The sequence below is a fragment of the Cygnus atratus genome, chromosome 2 (genome assembly GCF_013377495.2).
Source record: "Cygnus atratus isolate AKBS03 ecotype Queensland, Australia chromosome 2, CAtr_DNAZoo_HiC_assembly, whole genome shotgun sequence".
NCBI classification, from domain to species: Eukaryota; Metazoa; Chordata; class Aves; order Anseriformes; family Anatidae; genus Cygnus; species Cygnus atratus.
The window spans coordinates 62,721,424-62,744,133 of record NC_066363.1 but is presented as its reverse complement, the minus strand read 5'-3'; the positions used below and the strand labels follow the sequence as shown (position 1 = coordinate 62,744,133).

Here is a 22,710-nt window from a genome sequence, read left to right as displayed (position 1 = left end):
CAGGGCAGAAAACAAAAAACCTGTTGTAGGACTTAGTGGAGAGAGCAAGGAGAACATAGGCAGACTGATAACAAGGCAAGATGGAATTTGGCAATCATGCTAGAGCTCAACAGCAAATCAAACTTAACGATCCCAAACTTCATTTTATGCCTCCTACAACAGACATTAAATATGAGCATGATCAATGGCTACAGCACAATTAAGTAAATAAATATGGTACCCAAAGTCATGCAGATGTCATATTTATGGGGGGTAGGGAGGGACATGAAGCCCCACATATATCAATGTATTGTCTCAAAACTAATTTTTTTCGTCTTAAAAAGCATACAAAAGAAAACAAGGTGTTACACAGTTAAAGTCTCTTGTGCGAATTTGCGAATTCATTTAGCAGTATTGCACATACTAAAATATCTTGCCTTGGGACACAGAGGGATGTGTGCAAGTTTAAAAGCATTAGCTATTGTTAGCCAATAACAACCTCCGAACCTGTGACATCCACATATTTTTTTTAAACTGAAAGGATGACAAACATGCAAGCCAAGACCTCTTGCTCTTCTCAGCCTTTCCTTCATTGTAACACCAGCCAGAAGGGTCCTGGACTCTTCATAAAATGTTTGGCAAACAAAGGCCCTGTTAATTGACAAGCTATTGCTTTTACTGCTTCCTACCACAACTTGTGAGAATCTTTTAGACCCAAATCAATTTTGCACACAAGCATTCCCATGAGATGCCACACACATACTCCATTTGAAGCCACTTACAAGAAGTACCACAGCGGGCTCACATAAAACCTTTGTGAAACCTTCTGAGACCACGTGCAACCCTTTCATCCCCTCCTGGCCAGAAGTTTTTTTTGTTTGCTTACTTTAACCAGGTTCTTTGTTTTCTGCCATCTTACTGCTGTTTTCCCTAAATGATAGTTTCTTGCCTTTGCAAGGAGTGAGTTATAGCAGAGATGTTTGCAGACTTCATTGCAGCTCAATGCCAATAAAAAATAGTCCCCTCATCAGAGGCTGCCTGTTAACAGCTCTCCATTATTGTTAAAGCTCTGTGTACTTAATTCTTCTTTGTCAATAAGAACAATCGATCTCAGCCTGTTAATTAGGAAAAGTTTAACAAGACAGGGAACAGACACCTGACAGCATAAGCTCTGTTCCTCTGCTCTGAAGAACTACAGCAACCTACACTCAAGCCATAAGCTTTTACTATTAGAAGTGGTCAACTTTTTTTTTTTTCTTTATATGCTTTAGGAATGCAATGTGCACCCTGCTCTATGCGTTCAGTTCATTTAAATAAGAAATTCTGTACCCTTTTCTCTGTACTGCAACAGTGATCGTTCATGCAATGCATAGTCATAAGGGGATGTTAACCAGCACTTACTTAGGCCCTTCAGGTACCCAGGAAGTTTTAAATCTTTCATGTCTTCTAGTATCACTAAATTCATTAGTCATCACAATACCATCTTGGATCATCAAAATGCAAAGACAGTCTCTGTCTAAACAGGACAAGCCTGATGAAGGTAGAGCTTCTTCCTCCAATTCCTCAGCCTTTCCACCCTCCAAGAGGAAAAATTCCCCTTAAAATGTAAAGAAAGATAAAAGGGTTATTTGGGAGATTTCTAAGTCCAAACTCTCTTCTCTTGGGGACAAGAATCACGTCCTTAGGACATGAAACACAATGGACACCAATCTTTTACTAGTGTCCATAGATGTCATCTCAGAAATAATAACCAGGTAGTGCTACCTATGTCAAACGATGGAGAAAAAGGGAGAACATCTGGAAGCAAAGCCAGAGGACCCTGGATCTTTCTGAAATATGAGAGATACTTTTGAACTATCCCTCCTGCCCTTCAGGAATCAAGCAGAGGGTTTTGATGAAGAAAGGGATATGAAAAAGATGCCATATGTTCTGGGCCCATGATCTTTAAAAAGTCACCTGGATCTTTAGGAAGCTGCTCAGTACTTTTGCTCTCCTAGAAATGTGCCTGGACTGGGCACAGACTCTCACAGCACAGAAAGACTCCTTCAATCCACACCAAATTAAAAAGGTTTCTGTACAGGAACAGACTGAGCTGGGAACACACACGGACCAGGTAAACTAGAAAGCTCTGCAGGTGGGATACGTGTAGGATGACATTCAAGTATCTGCAGAGGAAGGAAATTAGACCTCGCCACAGCAATACAAACTGCTTATGAATGCAACTCATTTACACTGAATAATTACACTGAACTATGCACACTTGCTTTGCTACTCCAGAGTGTACTTGTAGTTCAGAAAAAAATGATTAATTTTATTTTTATCTTTACTTCATTACTGTTACTTGAGGGAAAAAAGTGTTTGGGAGAAATCAAAAGAAGATTTAAAATGGCTATACAGATCATTGGGAAAAAATATTCATAGCATTTTCCAACCACTATTTAAAGAAAATGTCCAAACCATATGTCCTGGTTTCAGCTAGGACAGAGTTAATTTTCCTCCTAGTAGCTGGTAGGGTGCTATGTTTTGGATTAGGATAAGAGCGCTGATAACATGCTGATGTTTTAATTGTTGTAGAGCAGTGCTTACACCAAGCCAAGGACTTTTCAGCTTCTCGCTCTGTCCTGCTAGCGAGCAGGCTAGGGATGCAGCAGGAGCTGGGAGGGGACAGACCCAGGACAGCTGACCCAAACTGGCCAAAGGGGTATTCCATACCATCTGATGTCATGCTATACAATATATAGGGGTGGCTAGCCGGCGTGGGGGGGGGGGCCGGCTGCTCGGGGATAGGCTGGGCATCAGTCAACGGGTGGTGAGCAATTGCATTGTGCATCACTTGTTTCGTACACATTATTATTATTAATACTATTATTATTATTGTTATTATTATTATTATTGTTATTCTTTTCCCTGTCTTAATAAACTGACTTTATCTCAACTCACAGGCTTCACTTTCCCGTTTCTCTCCCCCATCCCAGAGAGGGAGGGGGGAGGGTGAGCGAACGGCTGTGTGGTGTTTAGCTGCTGGCCGGGCTAAACCACACCACCATATTTTGGATTTTGGTCTTTCCAAAAGTAATTAGATTTAATATTTCAGACATGGCATGTGTAGTGTGCAGTCCCCAGTGAAGAAGGTACATTTTTCTAAGTCTGAAGAAAATCAGATAAAGAAAAAATAGGACACTGTCTTTGTGTCTGTGCCACATTATTTTTCTTGCTGAAGTTCAACACGTAACCAGGTCCCTAACGTTCTACACCTACTTGCACAGTCATACTCCCTCACCTACCTGGAAGACTGTTTTTATTAGCCTAGAAAACCAAACCTTCTGGACTTACGAAAAAATCTGGAGAAAACTGTACAGTGGCGGGGAGAATGAAGTCTCAGAGAAACAGTGAGGACCTCTCTATATCCCATTTCTGAATGCTTACTGCTCTCCACTTTCATCCATCTGTAAGCCAACCACTTCTTTTTACATCACTAACTTTGAGCAAGCGAGCCCTACTCTTACCAAAAGACTCTTTGCTTTTCCATCCCTACTAAGACTGTCTCCATTTCTTAGCCCTCAAAGTGGGGGCAGACAGCACCTGTGGTAATTTGGAGCTGTATCAAAGCACGTCAAGTACATGGAAATTCAAGATGACGGGCATTTGGCACTGCAGCAAGGATGGAAGTTAGGATTTAATTTTTACCAGCCTTTGCAGGGGGTACATGTAATTACACACTCCCCGTGTTAAATGATGAGTTTCCCAATAGACCAGAGTACCCACAGCTAGCGAACATCCCCTGCAATCAGTTGTTGTGAGAACATACTCCAGCAGCTCCCAATGTCTGGTAGAGTCAAGCTTATAACACAGTATCAGGGTGCTCCATCACCCAGCTGACTGCAGGAGTGGAATCCATCCCTGTTATCTTCAGCCATCTCAGGAGCCATGTGAGCTGTGCAGGCTCCCCCTATAGTTAGTGGAGAAAGATAAGCATCTGCAAGGGTAATCCATCCTCTCTCTCTCACCCCCCCCCCCCCCCCCCCAATTAACTGAAGAGGAGCTCAGTTAAGTAGCTCAGACTAGACATGTTACTTCTAAATGGCTGGAGCTAGACAAGATGAATTCCACCCTCAGTGTCCAAAATACTAGCATATGTACTTTCTCATTACTTATTGCCATTGCAATGTCTGTTGCTCATTGATTTAGGAACAGATTTTCTCAGTGTGATTTCCTTTTCTTTGTGCAAAACTTTCATTATGCAGTTTTTGCACCGTAACACTCAGGAACATAAATGACAAGACATTTCCTGCACAGACCCACACACACACCTGCAAACCAGCAGTGGTGTGCGCATTGAGTCCCTCTGTGCAGGAGTGGAAAAGCACCCAGTGTATGCATGAACATGGAGCTGAGGCTGCTTTTAAATTCCATTATCCAAATCCCTGTGCTTTGCTTTCAACCCTTTAGGTTTCACCCGGTTTGCACCATTTTGGAAAAGCAGCTATGAGGACAGGCCCACAACATGCCTCCCCACTGGACAGATGGATAGCACAACCCACCCCATTTTCAAGCCTGTTGGTAACACGTGCATCCCTCGGCCATCCCAGCAGTGCCATAATCCAGCTCCCAATTGTTCCCCAAATGGGACGGCCCACTGCTCACAGCTGGGAGTTTTGGGGAAGACCAATCCTCAGTGGAGGCGCCTCCATAGCACAGCATGCTCTCAGCGTGGTGGTCCTTCATACCCCTGCATGCCTCGCATGCCAAAATATGCAGCACCCACAGTCTGGGTAACAGCGGCATGAGAATGCACCCACGGTCAAAGGGAGCTAGTTATGAGTTTGGATACTACCATTTAAAGATAAGCTTCTCCATGGTTACCACTCTCATGCAAGGTCACTCTCCTGCCAAGCCTCCTCTCCTCCCTCCCTCCCTGGCTCTCTCCTGTTTTGTGTTTTTTTTTTTTTTTTTTTTTCCCCTTTTTCAAACGTGCTACATCAAAAGAGAAAGTGAAAACATTTAAGATAATCACAGTCTGACTATTTTAATGCAGGCTGTAGGAAAGGAAACATGTAAGCCAAGTGCTCTCACTGTGCAAGCAGAAACACACTCTCGAGCTCATAAAAGTAGTATCTGAGAAATGACACTTGATTAAAGCAGCCAGCCCTTTGCTTAAGTAGGTGCTTATGGTAGGGAAAATATCCAAGCTCTCTCTAGACCACTCCACTGGCCTATCAAGAAAAGCAGGACCAGGCTAGACAGATGAATTATTGTGAGGCAGCTGGGTTTCAGCCGACATGATAGGAGATCCCTATTATCCTGTCCACCTTTCTTACACAAATGCATCTCCCCAGAGAAACCGAGTCACTAAAGTCCGGCTCATTCACTCCTGACAGGCAATATGCATTGAGTGAGAGGTGATACATTTTCATTTTTGGCAAGAAGTCTCGGTCACCCTAAGGAGTAGATCGTTCAGGAAAGTGGTAATGGAATATGGAGCCTTTCATCCCCACGTCACCCCTGCGAGGGCAGCCTGACTTGGTAGCAACCCAAAAGTTATTAGCTAATGGATTGTTTCAGTGACCTATGTGAAATGAGCCTGGTAGGTTTGGTCTGGCTTTCAGTAGACAATAACTAGGATCACAAGTGGTGGTAAGCAGAAACCACACTAACAAGTTGATGGCATGGTGGGTGAGGATTGAACAAACTGCCCGCACGTCAGCCTGCCATCACTTCCTTTATGGCCGGGGGCCTCCATGCAGACAGGGCACCTCAAGGCCTGACATCCCTGCTTTGTGCTAACAATACACATTAAAAACAACAAAAAGACATCTTAATGGCACTTCACATTCCCTGGGAGTTCAGTAGCATCTAGTAGGCACCACTTTGAGCTGAAAATACCACAGACTTGAACAACCAAAGAGCTTTCTGAAGGCTGGGCCCTGCAGTCCTATCTTTCTGGCACATGCAGAGTGTTGAGCACATCATTTTGTAACTGTAAAATTCCTTTTTGTAAGTAACTACTCATTGTAATGAATTTAGTAAGTGTGGGACAGCCCTACATCTCTCTGGGAAAACAAACCACAGCTTTCCCTCTTTCCTTTCTTCCTGTTCAATGCTGCCTGCAGTCCCCAAGGACAGTGATGGCCTATGGGGTCCAGAATCTTTTTTTTCCACTTCTTTTTTTCAGAAGTGGAATCCAGAATTCACAATAAAGTGACAGTATTTTGCACCACCACCATCCCTGAAATACCTTGGCAAAGATTTGTGTCACTACCTCTGTTACATTTCCACAAGATACTCACTAAATAGTTACGGCCTCAAATCCCAGAAATCTAACCTGGGGTGAGAAACTGCCTTTAATCTATTAAAGCCTGCACAAGTTACTGCACATCACAAACAAGCCTGTTCACATCATATCACAGGACTACACTGGTATCTGCATATCCACCAACTGCTTAGATAAGAGAGCGACTGGAAAACCATTCCCAAAATGCAAAAGCAGACAGCAAACAGCTATCATAGCCCTAAGAATGCCCACTACTTGCTTCCAATTTAAATTATGTAGAAATTAACATAGGCCCAAATTCTGAAGGAAATGGGCAAGAGGTAGTAGAAAAAGGAATTGCAGAGAGAGGGGAGTCAGGTATGGCATACACACAGAAGACACTGTTTCTTTTGCTCTCTGTAAGATTCAGCCTTAAAGGTGGATGTTTTATATAGATATCATTAACATCCAGAACTGTCACACCACCTTTCTCAGAAGGGATCATTAAGCCTCTTGCTTGAGGCTTTAAACCTCTTACTATCGGTAGCTGATGTGTTTCCTTCTCTGATGTCCATGGGACTGGTTACTGTCAAGGAAGGGCCCTCAGGTCTGACCCTATATGCCTATATTTCTTTATCTTTTCTCCCCCCAGATATACCACACTCCCACTGTGCTCTTCCAGGCACAGCTGCTTTTGCTATTCAGGGAACAAAGAAAAATTGATCGAGAAGATACTGGCATGCCAACAACTGGGCAATAGGCACTATCTGTCTAGTATTCAGGAACGAGCAAAGCGCAGCATCACAAGACTCAAGCATGCCTCCACAGACTTAACCACTCAGACCTGCCTTCCCCTCAGCAGCATCACCAGGGAGAGCTGCAGTGTAAAGGTGCTGCTTTGCCACTACAGCTGAAAGGTGAGGGAGACCCAGCGAGCATGCAGGCAGACATGCTCCTCTGCTTGGGACAGCAGGCATTTGACAGAGCAGGAGCCAGGGGCGTATATCACAGTGACAAGTGTGATGACATGCTTTCATTATTACAGGATTAAACTTAAAAAAAAAAAAACAACCTGAGCTGCCTAATTCTCCACAGAAGCAGTGATGATTTAGTGTAAATTAATTTTTCAGATTAGTAGGACTTGTTTTCCCTTAAAACAGTCCAAATTCTCTGCAGCAGCTTCATTAAATAAGTGTGTAAGTACATATTCATTTTTGAATTCTATCCTTATCCCCCCCCCTTTTTTAATATATATATTTTTTGTTTTAATGATACAAGAGAGCTGTGCCTGGTACTGATAAAACTCTGTGGCATTCCACTGGAATGTAAAGTTCCCAGTCCTGCATTTTCTGCTGATAGCCAGCCCATCAATTGCAACAAAAGCGGTGATTTGAGCTTTGCATTTACTGGTCTCACGGATCACACCAGTGAAGTCAAAGTTATCTGCCCCAGCTCATACAGCATTATCTTTTAACTTAATGGAAGTGAAAGAGAAGCCTGTGCTCATTACCCAAAGGATGCAATTATTACTTCCTCTCTATATTGTTTCTAGTTAAGGATGAAATCCAGGATATGACCTTTTCATTAAGCATCAAGCCAAAATCCATGTGGGACAGCCTAGGGAGGCTATCCTCATCCTTTCACTCAGTAATTCAGAGCAAAGACTCTTGCTGTGGAAAGAAATCCTTTCAAAAGATCAGTTTAAGGAAACAGCTAGTAAATATTGATCAATAGATGGAAACCAAAAAGCATTTTGTTCCCTACATGATCCTATCATAAAAAAACATCACTAATTTACCACATCAACCTGTTCTCAAATACCATGCCCTGTTTGCACACAGTGTACGGTCACAAAAAAAAGATGATAAACTGCAAATATGAGATACACAATATATTAGTGCAGAAATAAATCTTCAATAGAAAGCTTAAACGCAAGAGGAGAGAAGAACACACAGTAGTGTTGAATTCCTTATATTTTTTTGTTTTGTTATGACAATAATAGTGTGCCTTTTGAAGTTCATACAGGGAGATAAAATGCCAAAAGGCAAATACTTACAATACAAGAGCATTTGGTACATTTATTTCCTTCAGGCCTAAATTCTTCTCCTTCATTGTAATGTCTCCCTTCAAATATACAACCTGGAAAACAGCATTCGAGTAAGTTTAGCTCAGGATAGCACACTGCCTTTTTACTGTTGCACACCCTTCCACAGGATGATATACGAAAAGTAAATCTTACATCCTCTCTGACACAAATCACTTCAGAAGCCTTTACAAAGGCCTTGAGACCCCCAAAATACCTTTTTGGGAAAGACAGCATTCTTCTATAGAAGATGAGTTTGTACCAATGAAGGCAAGGCTAAGTCAGGTCTTCCATTAAAAGCAGCTTTGAAACTCTTTTCTAAGGTATTCGCTTTTTCTTACTTACTCCTTCTTACTCCGAGTTTGTATTAGATGTTGACAGAATTGATAACAAATTAAAATGCAATAAATCCATTATACCACAACAGGAGCAGTGCTTGCCTAAAAAAAAAAAACTGTTAAAACCAAGTTAGTAATAAAACCAGGTTAATTTGCCACTGTGCTTCGCAAAGGCAACCCACTCACACTATCCTTCAAAAAACCAACCTTCTCTCTTAGGGTTACTGTTATACTTCCCCTACTAACAAAATCCCAGTTATCATCCAGGGAAAACCAGCTGACTGACCCTCTGAAAAAATAATATAAAGACATGTGGCCATTGCCACAGGCAGTCGATTTCACAGGCTGTATATCCCCTACTAAAAAATATTAAGCATGCTCTTGTGTCATTTACCACATTGTGTTGGAGCAGCCTGCATTTTAGTAATTGGTCAAATATAACAGAGGAGTTAGACAAACATCCCAGGTAATAAAGGTTATCGTTACAAATACGGTTGCACACATGGAACAGCATCTCCCAATGAAGTCTCACCTGGACAGATAGGACAACACATCCCCGCAACTTTGGATGGGTTTTTGCAGTGAACAACACACTGTACCTCTGACTCTATTATCACTCCCTCCTGCAAAAGAGCAGATCAGACATGTTTATTGTTATTGTTGTGGATGCTTTAAGAAGCAAAACTCCACTATTATTAGCTGTATTATTACAGCATGGTGGATGCCATGGAGAGCTGGATTTCAAAGCCTCTTTTCTTTGTGTAGCTGCTGCCTGGTATCAGGATTCAGGTTAATTCACAGCCAAAAGATCCACTTGGGTCTCCCTGACTCCAGATGCAGGTTTTGCCTTAAAATGCATCAGGTAAGAAAGCAAGCACCTTCTTAGGAGAAGGAATCCTGCATTATCAGACATCCTCAGCAATCTGCCATGCAGCTTTGGTGGAAACAGACCAGACATAAGGCATCCTGCCCCTCTCCCCTTGGAGTAAAAAAGACCTAGAAAGCAGATAAAAGCATTTTGTTCTGTAGAGGGGAGACACTTATCTTTGATGCTTCTCCTGATAAGTATTAGTAAATTAACATTTCCTGTACTTCTTGTTTAAGAAGTCAAAGTCCTCCTGAACAAACCTAGGTGTGAGGATCTGTACACAAGAGGTTGCTCTGTTTTTTTGTTGCTTGCAGCTTTGCACTTGGAGGCAAGGGAAAGCTGCTTTTTTAAATGTACGGGTCTAGGGTAAACAGGATTACCCAGATGTGCATTTAGACACAGAAACAAGCAATAAAGAATTGCTAATTTCATGTAGCTAGTAGCAGTCAGAGTACCTAAATTCAAGCTTTGAGTATCTTCTCATTAAGTGCAAGGAGACAGAACGCTTCTTCTCAGTGTACCCATCTTTAAAAGCATGTGTGGGTTTCATAGAGTAGAAGTATCACAGAAAGAAAAATCTTGAAACCATTCTATCCTATTTGTGGAAGCTCTTCAAACTCAGTCATCTCTCCTGTTTCTAATGCTTGTAATTCTTAGTAGCTGCTTGAGTGCCATTACTAAAATTGAATTAAGTTATCAGCAGAAATCACAGCTTTACTCACAGAGAAACTAAAATTACTTAATTACTTGTTTTGTGCCTGGAAATGGACAATCTTGCAAACGTTACAGTAACAGATAGACAAGCTACCAAAAATATCACTGTGTTAACAGTGCAGAAGCCCAAGAAAAGATTTAGGTATGGGTTTCTCTTAAAGACCATTCCAGGTAAAACCCATGGACACATACACACAAAAGTATACAATTATTAAAATAATAACAACCTGTATCTCAGAAAAGCTGAAAAAAGGAGGAATGCTGAAAGAGGAGGAATTATTTCAAGATTGAGACAGCAGGAAATGTCACTGCTTTGTACCACTCTTTCAGCATTGTTTGGCTATCACAGTGCTCAGGTCATGTACAACCTACCCTTCTGAATGTCTGCTTGTAGCAGGCCACATATGAACGGATTTAAGCTGCTTTAAATGCAAAGCCCCTATTGTGCTTTGGTTATAAAATATTTCTGGTTATTTGGATTGGATGAAAAAGGCTCAGAGTTCTCTGGGAAAAGCTCACAACTCAATTACTGTGGTGCTCACAACATCCTTACCTGGCACTGGTATGTAATACAGGGATTGTTAGGGAGGTGCCATTTCATAGAGCTGTTGTATATCTTTCCTCCAAAACTGCAATCTAGAGGAAGAGACAAAAGCACATTAACCCGGTTGAATGCAGTGATCCCCTGGAAGGCTGCTGATGAGGATCACCGAGCAGCATCCCAAACATGTCCTGTCCTCTCCCTGGGGTTACCAGAAGAGGCAGAGCAGAGAGCTTGGTCTGACAAGCACAATCGTGCCCTGGGAGAGCTGGCAGCAGCCCCCTGGACATCTGCTCCAGATGCACGACTGGCCAGGCTGCTTACAAATTTTGACTATTCAAAACAAACCCAAATCAGCAACAATTTGCATAAAAATGTGAGTCAGTGGCAATTCAGCAGCCTGTTCAGGGACTGTTCAGCTACCCCTGCAGTGGAGGAGGGAGAGGGAGGAGAGAGGGTGAGAGAAGATCCAGGAGTGCCCATCACCCAGCTCATCCCCATCCATTAACCAAACCCCCTGAGAGAGCTCTTCAGACAGTTCAGCTCAGCACGGGTGCACTGACATCAGCAGCACTACCCCTCCTTTATGCCTTCCTACTTTCATGACAGAAGGTATAAACATCCATGTAAACTAAAAGTCAACAAGCTCTTCCGTGTGGGTGGTGAGCAAGGACATTTTGGAGTTCCACAGGGTTTAGCTTCATGTGTCTTTGTGTGTAATATCACAACTTTGTTAACAGGTTGGTTCACCCACGCACAGGCTCTGCACACAATTTTTGTGCAAAATGAAGTTTCATTAAAGCCTTTTGGAAAAAACAAACAAATAATGATTTTTCATATTTTTGATTACATGTTCATACTAGTTCCTTCCCACTCTTTTCACCATTGTCAGGTATTTTGCAAAAGTGAGAATCAAAAGGAAAAAAATAAGAGAAGAATAAAATACCTCACCAGGAAAAAAAAAAAAAGACAAAAACTGCAAAGGTTTATTAAGTGAAAATAAAGTATTCATTAAGAAAGCTTGTTTAATAATGCAAAATTGTTCCAATTAAAACTTAATTTTTTGGAAAGCCAAAGTGTTTCTGAACAAAAATTTTAAAAGCAATACACACCCCACTTTCTGCAGGAAAAATGCCTATTTTCCTTTTACTGCTGCAAGTTTTTTTTTTCCTACTCTATTTTATTCAAAATGGGCCTGTTCAAAAAGCCCATTAAATCAACAGCAGTTCTGCCAGATACTTTGAAACACAGACATACACATAGAGTCATCAAGTACAAAAATAAAATCAGTCAAATGATGCCATGGAGACATAAACCTACCTATACCTTAGCAGCTACTCTAACAGTCATTGTCTAATGTGCAGGGTGCCCTGTCCTGAACTGCTTTGGACTACATTTTGCACCCCTCTGAAAATAAAGACAAGTTATCAGTCCTACACCAGTGAATCTTCAAACTCAGCATACAAGCAAACTTCAGGGTCACAGCTCCAAACTGCTGAGGAACTTCAAATACAAACAAAATCATTTTGTATTTAAACCAAAATTTAAAGAGAACCTGGTATATGAAGATTATTTACAAATTTGTTGACTGCCTCCAGTTAAGACCTTAAAAGGAGGCTTGTATTTCAGTATTTGCAGCATTCAGAAGTTTTTCTGTGCTAAGGACACAAGAGAATTCTGCAGGTGCTTTGGCAATTTCACTTGCATAAGCTGAAGCAGATATCTTTTAAAAAGAGTTGATCAGTAGTGCAGGAGCTGATTGTGGCAACTGAACCTTTGATAAATATTGAAATATAGATCTGAATCTCACCTTTTTTTTTTTTTCTTAACGTAGAAAAGCCTCTATGAAGTAATTTTGGATAATAAAAAGTGTTTAGATTCTCAGTATATTAATTACGCTCTTTGTCAGCTCTTACACATGTAAGTCAACATGTCACAAAAGGAATTTGAAGCCCTATGCTCTTCTTAAGCATTTTAAAATCCCATTCTGAAAAATATCAATTCTGTATTAATGTTTGTACAAAAGAAAACACAAAAAAAGCCACACAGATTTGTACAAAATTTTGTCATAGTCTCACTTCCTTCCCACTGCAAGACCTGACAAAAAGCAGTCTGTTCAAAGCATTTTAGCATCCTCAATTTGAAAAAAAAAAAAAAGAACAGGCCATACAGAGATTCTGGTCCCAGTCTGAGACAGAATTTACACATGTGCTTGTCCTCCAAGTACTCAAAACGGAACAAGCTGTGTTATTGAACATCCATGAGCATGTTTTACCATGTAGGTCTGGAGTCTTCAACATGATGCAGGGCCACAGCCCAGGTTGGAAACTAATTTTGACTGCAAAATACCTTGCATATTTTCTCACCACTTATGTTCTTTCATGTAAAGTGTTTTCTCTGTAAGAAAGTTAATGACCCTGGGCTAATATGTATGTACAGATGTGCACATTAAACTGAAATCCTCAGTTCAAGGATTAGTCTGGCTGAGAAAGCATGAAGGTGGTGTGTCCATACAGTCTCACAGCTTTCACTTGAAGTGCATACCCAAGCTTTGCTACAAAATCCTCTGCCCTGCAGCACCAGCCGATGTCTCTGAGGAAAGCAGCAAGGGGAGCCAAGTTCCACCTGCCCACCAGCCTTTGGTGATAAAATGTGTTGTCAGCACTGGTGGATGGCACAACAGATATCACTATGGCAGGGAGAGCTTACAGGCAGCAAAAGTGAAATTTGGAAAGGGAAACCAGGATCAAAAAGTCTTCAGTAGAGGTAGGGATACTGAGACTGCTTCTGAGTTTTGGCACAGGCACATAGGTTGAGTAAGGGAGTCAGAGCAGCCCAATGCAAACACCAAAGCTATATCCACCACCCATTCTTCAAAATGGAAAGGAAACAAAACCCACACACCAGCTAGTTCCTCTGATTCTCACTTTCAATGTGCAAAACTCTCAGCAGATACCTGCTAACATCTACCTGGTCTTTTCTAACCCACCTAATTATAGCATGGAAGTCTACGAGCCTCACCCAAATTCAGCTGAGTGAAACCCTCCTACCCCAACATGCCAGCTTAGTTGAGCCATCCTAGCTCACCCATGGTTAAAGGTCCACCACCATGCTTGGCTTGTAAAGTAGCACTCGTTACATGACTCATGCCCAAAGACCTAAGCGAAGGCCCTGATGCCTATTTCTACAACAGGTATGTCCAAACACACTTAAAGTTCCTAAAAGCCATTTTAATTCCCTTTGGAAATGTTATTACATTATCTTACTATCTCCATCTACCATTTGAAAGGGAGAGCAGGGGAAAATAATAAATCAAGAAAGAACAGAGTCTAGCACAATCACTTAAATGGCACGCACTTACTTCAGTCTGAACACTTACTTAAAAACATTAAAAGAAAAGGCAAGATTGAAGGTTTTCAAGAAGGGAACTCCAAAAGCCAACATGAATATGTAATTTTTGATCTCATGACACATACACCATCAGGAAAACCTTTAGGATTCTACACATGGAACAAAGTTAAACATTGCTGGTCTATATCAATTTTAATGGAGTTAATGTGATTCCTATCAGTCAAAGAGCGTGTCCTAATTTTTTAGTCTTTCAAACTTCTTTCTTTTAGAACAAACAGTGTTTTATTAATGTAAAATATTAACTTTCAGTTAGTTGCAGGTTTTGTTCCTATTACCAACTTCAACCCAAATAGTTCAGATAAGTCCTGGATAAACATGCAACCTGAAAGTTGCTTATCTGAATCAAACCAAACCACCAAATACTTTGAAGTTGGTCAATTGTTGTATATGCAACTGAAGTAACTGAAGTTACTCTTTTACTGAAGTAAAAAAAAGATGCAAATTACAGCAGATTTCATTATTGGCATGTGGGCAAGTTGACAATCAGGAAGTAATTTATCATTCCAGATCCTGTAATGTTTTTAAATGACCCTCTTTCTTCCCCAGACACCCAAGCACAGAGCAGTATCATGAAAAGAGGAAAATTGACTGGAAAAGACAGTTTAGTAGTGCTAAAACTCAACCAGTGTCCTCAGGAGTTCATTAAAAATAATCTTTTGTTACTCAATTTGACATTGCTTAGTAAGATTCCAGAAGAGATTTTTGCTTATTTTAGGCTAATGAGAATTTTATAGACAAGTCATTTCCATATTCTCCCAAGAGAAAATGATAGATTGGTGCACAATAGACTTGCTCCCCATCCCTTATTTTTTTTTAGCATCTTTCTTCTCCTTTTAGTTTTTTTTTTTCTTGCTTTCCCTCCACTTTCTATTTAAAAAGTAACCTTCCTATTGGCATGGAAAATAAACACCAGGAGAAAGAAAACAGTCAGAAGACATGTTTTATTTAGTTTTTGATAAATTAATCCTCAGGGAGGATCCAGGCATGCTAGCACTAAATACCAGTTCTAGCCAAGCAAAAAAAAAAAAAAAGCAAATATGAACAAAACAAAAACAAACAATAACTTGCACATTCTGCAGTATTTAATCTGTTGGGCAAAACAACAGAACTGTGAATCACATATACATAATTTTTTTCACATCTCTTAATGATGGTAAAGCCATTGACAAGCTTCTAGTAAAGCTACTAGAAAATTAAGCTTCATATTGAGTAATCCTGGTCTTCCTTTGTCAACACTGAAGCATGAAAATATATACAAAATCTCATGCTTTTTAAGTCTCACTCTAAACAGAGAAAATCCAACTCTTTCCTCTGTAATGGCAAACAATCAAATCTATTTGTAGCTGACCCATTGCAATAATCATGCCCAATAGTTGTGAGGCACAGGCGCCGTATAAAGTATGTTCAACACAGCAGCGTAAAATGGTCATTGGAATGAGCAATGCCCGTTCCAATGGGGGGGAGGGAGAATTCATTCTGTGGGATCCATAAGAACTTTGCAATCCAAAATACCATATAGTTAGAGCTGCTGTTCGTTTCTGATCCAATACCCAATGTAATTGCCAAGCCTGGCAACTGGAAAACTGTGACTTCTTATGGCTGTGAATGGTGTCATGAATTATTTATATTATTTATTTTTATTTATTTATACCTGATTTCCTCACACCAGCAAAACCGTTTACAATCAGCACACTTTACACTTTCGGAGTTAAACAGTAAAAGAAATTCTTACTCCAGTCATAGTCTACTAAAGTATTATTTAGTGTTGTTCCAGACCAATGTCATGCAAAAGGACAGTTGCCTGCAAAGCCTCCCTCCTGGTCTTTTATTTCCTTCTACTTTGCTGCACTGGGCACAATGGCCACACACAAGGTATCAATCCATCCATATATTACCACAGAAATCTCGTACTACTTTCTAATACAACTGTCCTGAACAACTTCTCTGTGACAGTAGAAGTTTGGGTAACTGATGCTTGACTGCAAAAGTATTTATAACAACATGATAATACAGTTCATAAAAAAAAAATCTTACATAAATGGAGAATTATAGTAATCAAGGTAACAAGGAAATCTAAAATTTGAAGCACTACTGAACGCTAAAGTGTATAGCAGATGTCAAAGGGATATGAAACATATGTGCTAAGACCTTTTTAAGAAGAGTTAAATCACAGGAAGTGGTGATTAAATAGAGACCTTTTCTTAGGCATAATCAGAAGTAACCAACTCTGACACCACAAACGGAGGTCCTCAGAAACTGTCACTGCTACAAAATCCCCGTCTTTTCTTGAAACGCAGAGTTAGAAACAGTCAATGCTGAGGTGAACATATACCCCTAGCCTCAAGAAACTGGCCTCCTGGCTCAGAGCTGGATCACATTAGCAAGAGACTGAGAGGTAATGTGAAAGGCCACGAGAAAAGTTAGACTTGATTAGGTCCCTAAACCATCTCTTTCCATAATGAGTTTCCACCGGTACTAGGTTATTCGGATAAAAGTGACAAAGATTTTAGTAAGACAATATATGACTATCTTCCCAGCCTATACCCTTCCATCCATGGATTAGGCTGCATCCTTATATCTACGAGCTTGCCTTAGCACATAGAATGATTTGCTGTAAGTTATAGTGTCCCACACAAAGCTTCTCTGGTGATGCTTACAACAGGGCATCAAACTGGTATCACCTATCTCATACTGATAATGTCCACAGGTGAACTAAATGCCAAACATATGGCTCCTTCAGGGCATTAGTAGAGTAGCCAGAAAAGTGATAAACTCATAACCTTGCTCTAACTTCCCTTGCAAACCAGCCCTGATAGTTGAAATTGGCTGCAATCCTCAAGCACAATATTTGATATCCTTTCCAAGAAATGCACAATTAACTATGATAGCTTTGGATATTCAATATCCCAGGGAACTAGCCCTGCTGTTGCCTGGGCTGTGACTCCATTCTCTGGTAGACACCAGATCAATGGAGCATAGCTTGTGAACCTCTAACTTCATTAACTTATAAAATAAAAATAAAAAGCCAATTTCTATACAAGGACTGAAAGAAACTTCAGAACAACAAATCATACCTATTGTAACAAATACCCACTGATTTTGTCTTTGCACATCCATGGAAGATTCACATTCTTAGGATAAAAGAGTAAACTATGGTGCACAATTTTAGAAATGCAAGCTTTATCCAGCCCTGAGCTGGTAATACCACTTCTTCAGAGAAGAAACAACTTATTGGAGGTACAGAGAGCTCTATATCCAAGTGACAGGTCTCCATCCAACTAAGTAACTAAATGTTGCCAAATCTATTTCTATAATCTCAATGACCTCATATGTTTTCATTAAACATATTAAATAAAATTAAAGATGAAAAGTGGCCTATTTATCCTATGCTAAAGTAGTAAGAGGGCTTAATTTTTTAATATTTTTAAAGTGAATGGTATGCTAGAGGTATATAGTAAGTTTTATAAACTACAGTAAGTATCTGTCAGAAGAATAATTTCACTGAAAGCTTTCACTATTATGCTGAGTTGTTTGCATTCTCCTTGCAGCAGGGAGCCGTACTCATGGGCCCACATTTCTCTGTTCCAGACTTTGCACAAACACAAAGTGAAAAAGTGCCCTGCTCCACAGACTTCACTATCTAAGGTCCTCTGTGCTGAGAGTCAGGAATAGTGTTAAAACACATTGCTGGTCTGGAGGACTAAAATATTACGTAAAACCAAATCTCTTAATATGTTAGGGATAACATGTTTTTCCATCACAGTGAGTGTCATTCTGTTTTTCATTCTGATTGCAAAAGCCATACTTGCTGCTGTTTTCTTTCCTTTTGACTTATTCACAGAAAGGAACAAAGTGCTAGAAGTTATTTAACTCACATAAAAATACACAAAAGGGAGCAAAGGACTTATGCTCAGCATGCAATAATTTGCAGAAATTCTCTAGCGACAATTCACGCTCTCCTGTGTGCAAATCTGTAAACACAAGCTCAGCTGGATGCACCACTGCAGGCGTATGGTATTTCTTAATTCCAGAATGCTTTATGCTATCAGAAATACTGGTCCTACATACTCAGATCTCATGCCTTCCCCATAATAGAATAAAACATCCTGGCAGCAATGTCACAAATGACTCATGCATGGTGGTTTCCTTCCTACACTAACCAATTCTGGAAACATACCCTTTGGTCTTGATGTTATCCTCCTAATGTTGTACTCAAATGACAGCAGCTACTCGTTCATTCATTCATTCACTCACTCATTCATTTCTTCACAAGGTAGGAAGACCCAAAGCTATCAAAGGGAGCTGGCAATAGCCCATAAGGCCTGATCAAGTCTTTCTAGGTTTTGGGAACTAAGCCAAGAAAAAGAAAAAAAAAAAACCACCATCAGGTCCTGGTGTCTTTTCTTTGCAATGTTTTGTTCGGGTTTAGATGAAATGCAACTAGTAAAAATCACTGTTTCCTTTTTCCTGCCTGTGTTCCCTATGGGCATTCTGGCAGCCTGACAAAATAGTAACTGAGAACAAATGCTACATGGCCAAGTCCCGGCTGCAGCTGAACTCCGCACTGGGAGTGCCGGAGAGCTGTTGGGACACCAAAAGGAGCTGAAGCACTATGCAGCCAGGCTGGTGTTCACACCCTTCATTCCCCAAATACTTCCCAGAGGACACTTGTTTCAGATTTTTGCACAGAACTGAACAGAAACTTCAGCAGTGTTCAGAAGAGCAGGAGGGCAAGAAAATTCCTCGGAGTGAAGGTGGTTCCATCAGTCTTTTCCTAGGGCACCAGAGCAATCCAGTGACAATGTGTGGTGTTGCGACTGCTGTAGTTGTACAAGTGTATATTTAGCTTTACTTTTCAGAAAGGAAAAAAAAAAGTTTCTCTACAAACTTGAGATTGATTAGTTTCTTTAGGAGCTTTTGGTGAGGAACTTTGTTGGATACCTATTAGAAATCTAGAAAGACATCAGCTGTCTATATTTTTAACTGACCCCTTCAGAGGACTCTAGCAGTTTTGTAAGACACAGCACTTCCCACTTCCATCACAATTACCCATTCGCCTCCTAACTCTATTTTTTGTATCAATTTTATTATTTTTCCTGTTAGAGATGTCAGACATACCAATCTGCAGATACCAGGCTCAAGCCTATTAGCAATGTTCTGTAGGTACTCACCCCAATTCAGTATAAACTGAAAATCTTACAAGGTATCTGAATTAAAATTTCTATCTAATGATAATAGCCTGTACAAACTAATACCTGTATCCTCAACTTTGGAACACTGACATTTGTTTAATGCAGAATCATTTTGTATGCATAAATACACACATGCATATGCACACATACAAAACTTTCAGACAATTTACAAACTACACATTCCTTTATCAAAATGAAGAATTAGTCTCCGTCACAATCAAACAATATTTAGGCATCATTTGCTATAAATCTGACACTAAATACAACTTGATAAAATAAATTATATTTATGTGAAAAATGACTAAAAATTCTGTAACACTTTTTTTTTTCCCCCTTTTTCCATTTAATTTCCTTTTCTTTCAAGCATCAGAATTTTAGACAAATCTTTGGACCGAGACTTACTGATAGTATTCTAAAGTTGCAGTACTGAAGCAAAGCAAAGCCCAGTTAGCACACCCCTACAGCCATCCAGGAAAAGCACATATCCATCATGTCTCTTCCATGTGAATTTCAGTGTAATCTGTTTTCCTGCATTTGTATTTCTCCTGGGAAGGCAATAAACGCTTTCATTTCCCAACAATTTATCCAACCCCATCTCCCTCCCAAAACCACTCTATCACCACTGGGGAATTACACAACAGAGAAAAATAAAGAAAAGTAAAGCTGATTGAATCCAGCATTTTCCACCTCATGGACAGTGTAAGCAGTCTCTCAGCAAAATTAGTGTTTTATAGAATATTACTTACTGGATCAGTATTAAAAAAAAAAAAAAAAAAAGATTTTTCAGTATACAAAGACTGTTTTGCAACTTAATCTACTTGCACATTTTTTCATGTGAATTAATATAGTAATTGCATACCATACATGTTCAAACAATTAAGTTGTTTATTATTTGAGATCCGATAATTAGCTTATTCTAAAGAGCTTTCAAGATACAGTGTTTTTCAAGAAATAGATACATAATGCTTGGATTGCAGCCCACTTTGGCTTTAACAAAAACATCCACAATATTATTATTTGAATCAGGAAATATTTAGTAAAATTAATAGAATTTGGTTTGTTTGTATCTAGAAAAATAGAAATAGTCTGGATAATTATTATGCTTTTTGTTAATAGCAAGCATGATTCCTCTTACATACCACATGAGGAATTCTTATGTACTTGTAACTATAATCAGTTTGATTTTGAACTAAAATATTTCCAATGAAGTTAGAGCAGGAGATATCACTCAAAAGACTGACAACATACCAGCAAAGTACAGTCAATATGTATTTCTAAAGGATTGCCATTGCACAAGAACTAATAACCACGAGGTGAATGTGTGAATTTATGAATCTTCATCAGCTTTTTTTAATATACGGATTATAACTGTGGTTATTGTCTTTCTGAAGTTTTTAGTGTCCAGCTGAGAATCTTCCAAATTTGTCCTGTCTCTGGCAACATAAATTTGAACTGATAACATTTTTTAAAAGAAATAAGAGGAAGAGAACCACACCTTTGCAGCGTTCACAGCAAGCTCCTCTCTGCTTAATGACGAGAGCACACTCCTTGGAAAGCATGGGACACTTCTCTCTTTTGCATGTCACTTCCTTATTCTGGAGAAAAAAAAAAAGAAAGAAAAAAGATATTCTATATAAACCAAATCCACTGCTCAGTTTCTTGCAACTCAGAAAATAATATGTGAGCCTAACAATCTGCTCTCTTACTTCAGGAGAAGTCTGTGATTGAAAACACCTTTCTGCCCTTGAAGGAATGCAGTAGAAGACAGCTTCTGAATTATTCAGGAGCACAAGTGAATGGAGTTTAAAGCCCACTAAAACAGTAATTCATAATCACTACGCATCATAGTACAGAAAATGTGTCCTATTGAAGGAGGCCACTTTACTTAGACAGACAGCTAGTTACATGATGCGCTTGTTAAAATATTCCTGAGGTGTTGCCCCATGAACTACAGAGATCAGGAGCCATTTTTCATGCTGACATAAGGACAGACAGATGAAGAAGAGGTGGCAACCTCAGAGAAAACAAAACTGTCTAGCAGCACTGAAAATCATTTTTAGCTGGCAGTATTATCTGACTATCCAGAGGTCCTTCAAAAGAGGCAGCTATTACTTTACTATAAAAGAAAACACTGTAATTCATCTCTTTCGCCCCAAAATGCTTAGAATCAATGAAGCAATACAAGCAGGTAGAATCACTGTACATTATAGTATCATCTTTCTATGGCAAAAAGCCAGTAATTATGAAGGCCAAAGAGCACATTGATCATACTAAGAAACATCAGTATAGGTTGTATGACAATGAGCACTAGAGCACAAGAAACATTACGTTTATAGCCTGACTTTATCCCATGGTATCAACCGTTCTGGATAACCCTACCTTTTAAAAAAGGGAAAAAAAAACAAAAACTTTGTGGTGTTGTTGTTGTTTCTTTAAAGTCAAATTTTGCTTCCTGAAATTCCTGACTGAAAGTAGCCCTCTGAAGTAACCTCCACCTATAATTAGTAGCTCAGTTCATTAAGTGACACAGGTGGCCATTACTAGATGCAAGCACCCACCTTACCCAATCTCGTGACTTAATTAGAGACCAAAAAATTAAAGGGCTAGAAAAATGTAAATCATAAAACTAAACCATGCTTTCCAGTCCTTTTCTTCTGCTCCCTGTGGCCTCATTCAAGGTGCCTGTGAAGGATAACAAGCAGCTTTTATTACACTCCAGCCCTTTGTCTAAAATCAGAGGTTTATTTTCTTCAAAGTCACTGCCTGATCTGACGGGAGCTTTAAAGGCTCTTCAGTCTTATCAATGTAAATGAGGAATAACTCTAGCCAAGCCAGTGTGAAATCAGTAAATGAGAATGTAGCTTTAAATTGCTGCTTGGCTGAAGAGCAGCTGCAGCAACATGAACAACTACTGTAAGGAGACAGGTCACTGCTAGTCACCGACACATGCTGGCTGCTTTGCATCACTCCAGCATTGCAAAGCAACCATAAATGCAATTTAACAGGCTAGTTAAGCTGAATTTATGACAGTGCTCTAGTTTTGGGTTGGCACAAGGCAGCCACATCAGCAAGACTGGCTCACCAACTTCTTTTTAGAGGTGAAATTCAGGGTGAAATTCTGATTTTCTTTACATGAACATAGTGCCCCTAATTTTGCCTTATGTCAGCCTGCTAAAGGACAGCAGAAACAACTTTACTGAATCTACTATGCACAGTCTGTATGTTGAAGGGTTCTGCTAAGATCTGACTCCCTTTAACAAGAATTTGTTCAATAAAAGATTTAATAAGCCTAATGACCCTATTACCTTTACCTGCATGACAGTCTTCCGCATGG

At 39.8% G+C, this 22,710-nt stretch overlaps 1 protein-coding gene across 10 annotated transcripts in view; it reads right to left on the bottom strand.

Moving 5' to 3' along the window:
- Positions 1–22,710, bottom strand: part of BMPER (BMP binding endothelial regulator) — a 159,050-nt gene that overhangs the window by 105,879 nt on the left and 30,461 nt on the right. For all 10 annotated transcript variants that reach the window (XM_035552489.2, XM_035552498.2, XM_035552490.2 and 7 more), the window contains 4 exons: positions 20,872–20,971; positions 10,786–10,868; positions 9,183–9,273; positions 8,286–8,368 (listed from right to left, as the gene is read on the bottom strand). In XM_035552489.2, the coding sequence (XP_035408382.1) occupies positions 8,286–8,368; positions 9,183–9,273; positions 10,786–10,868; positions 20,872–20,971 (357 nt within the window). The remainder of the gene's footprint in view (positions 1–8,285; positions 8,369–9,182; positions 9,274–10,785; positions 10,869–20,871; positions 20,972–22,710) is intronic.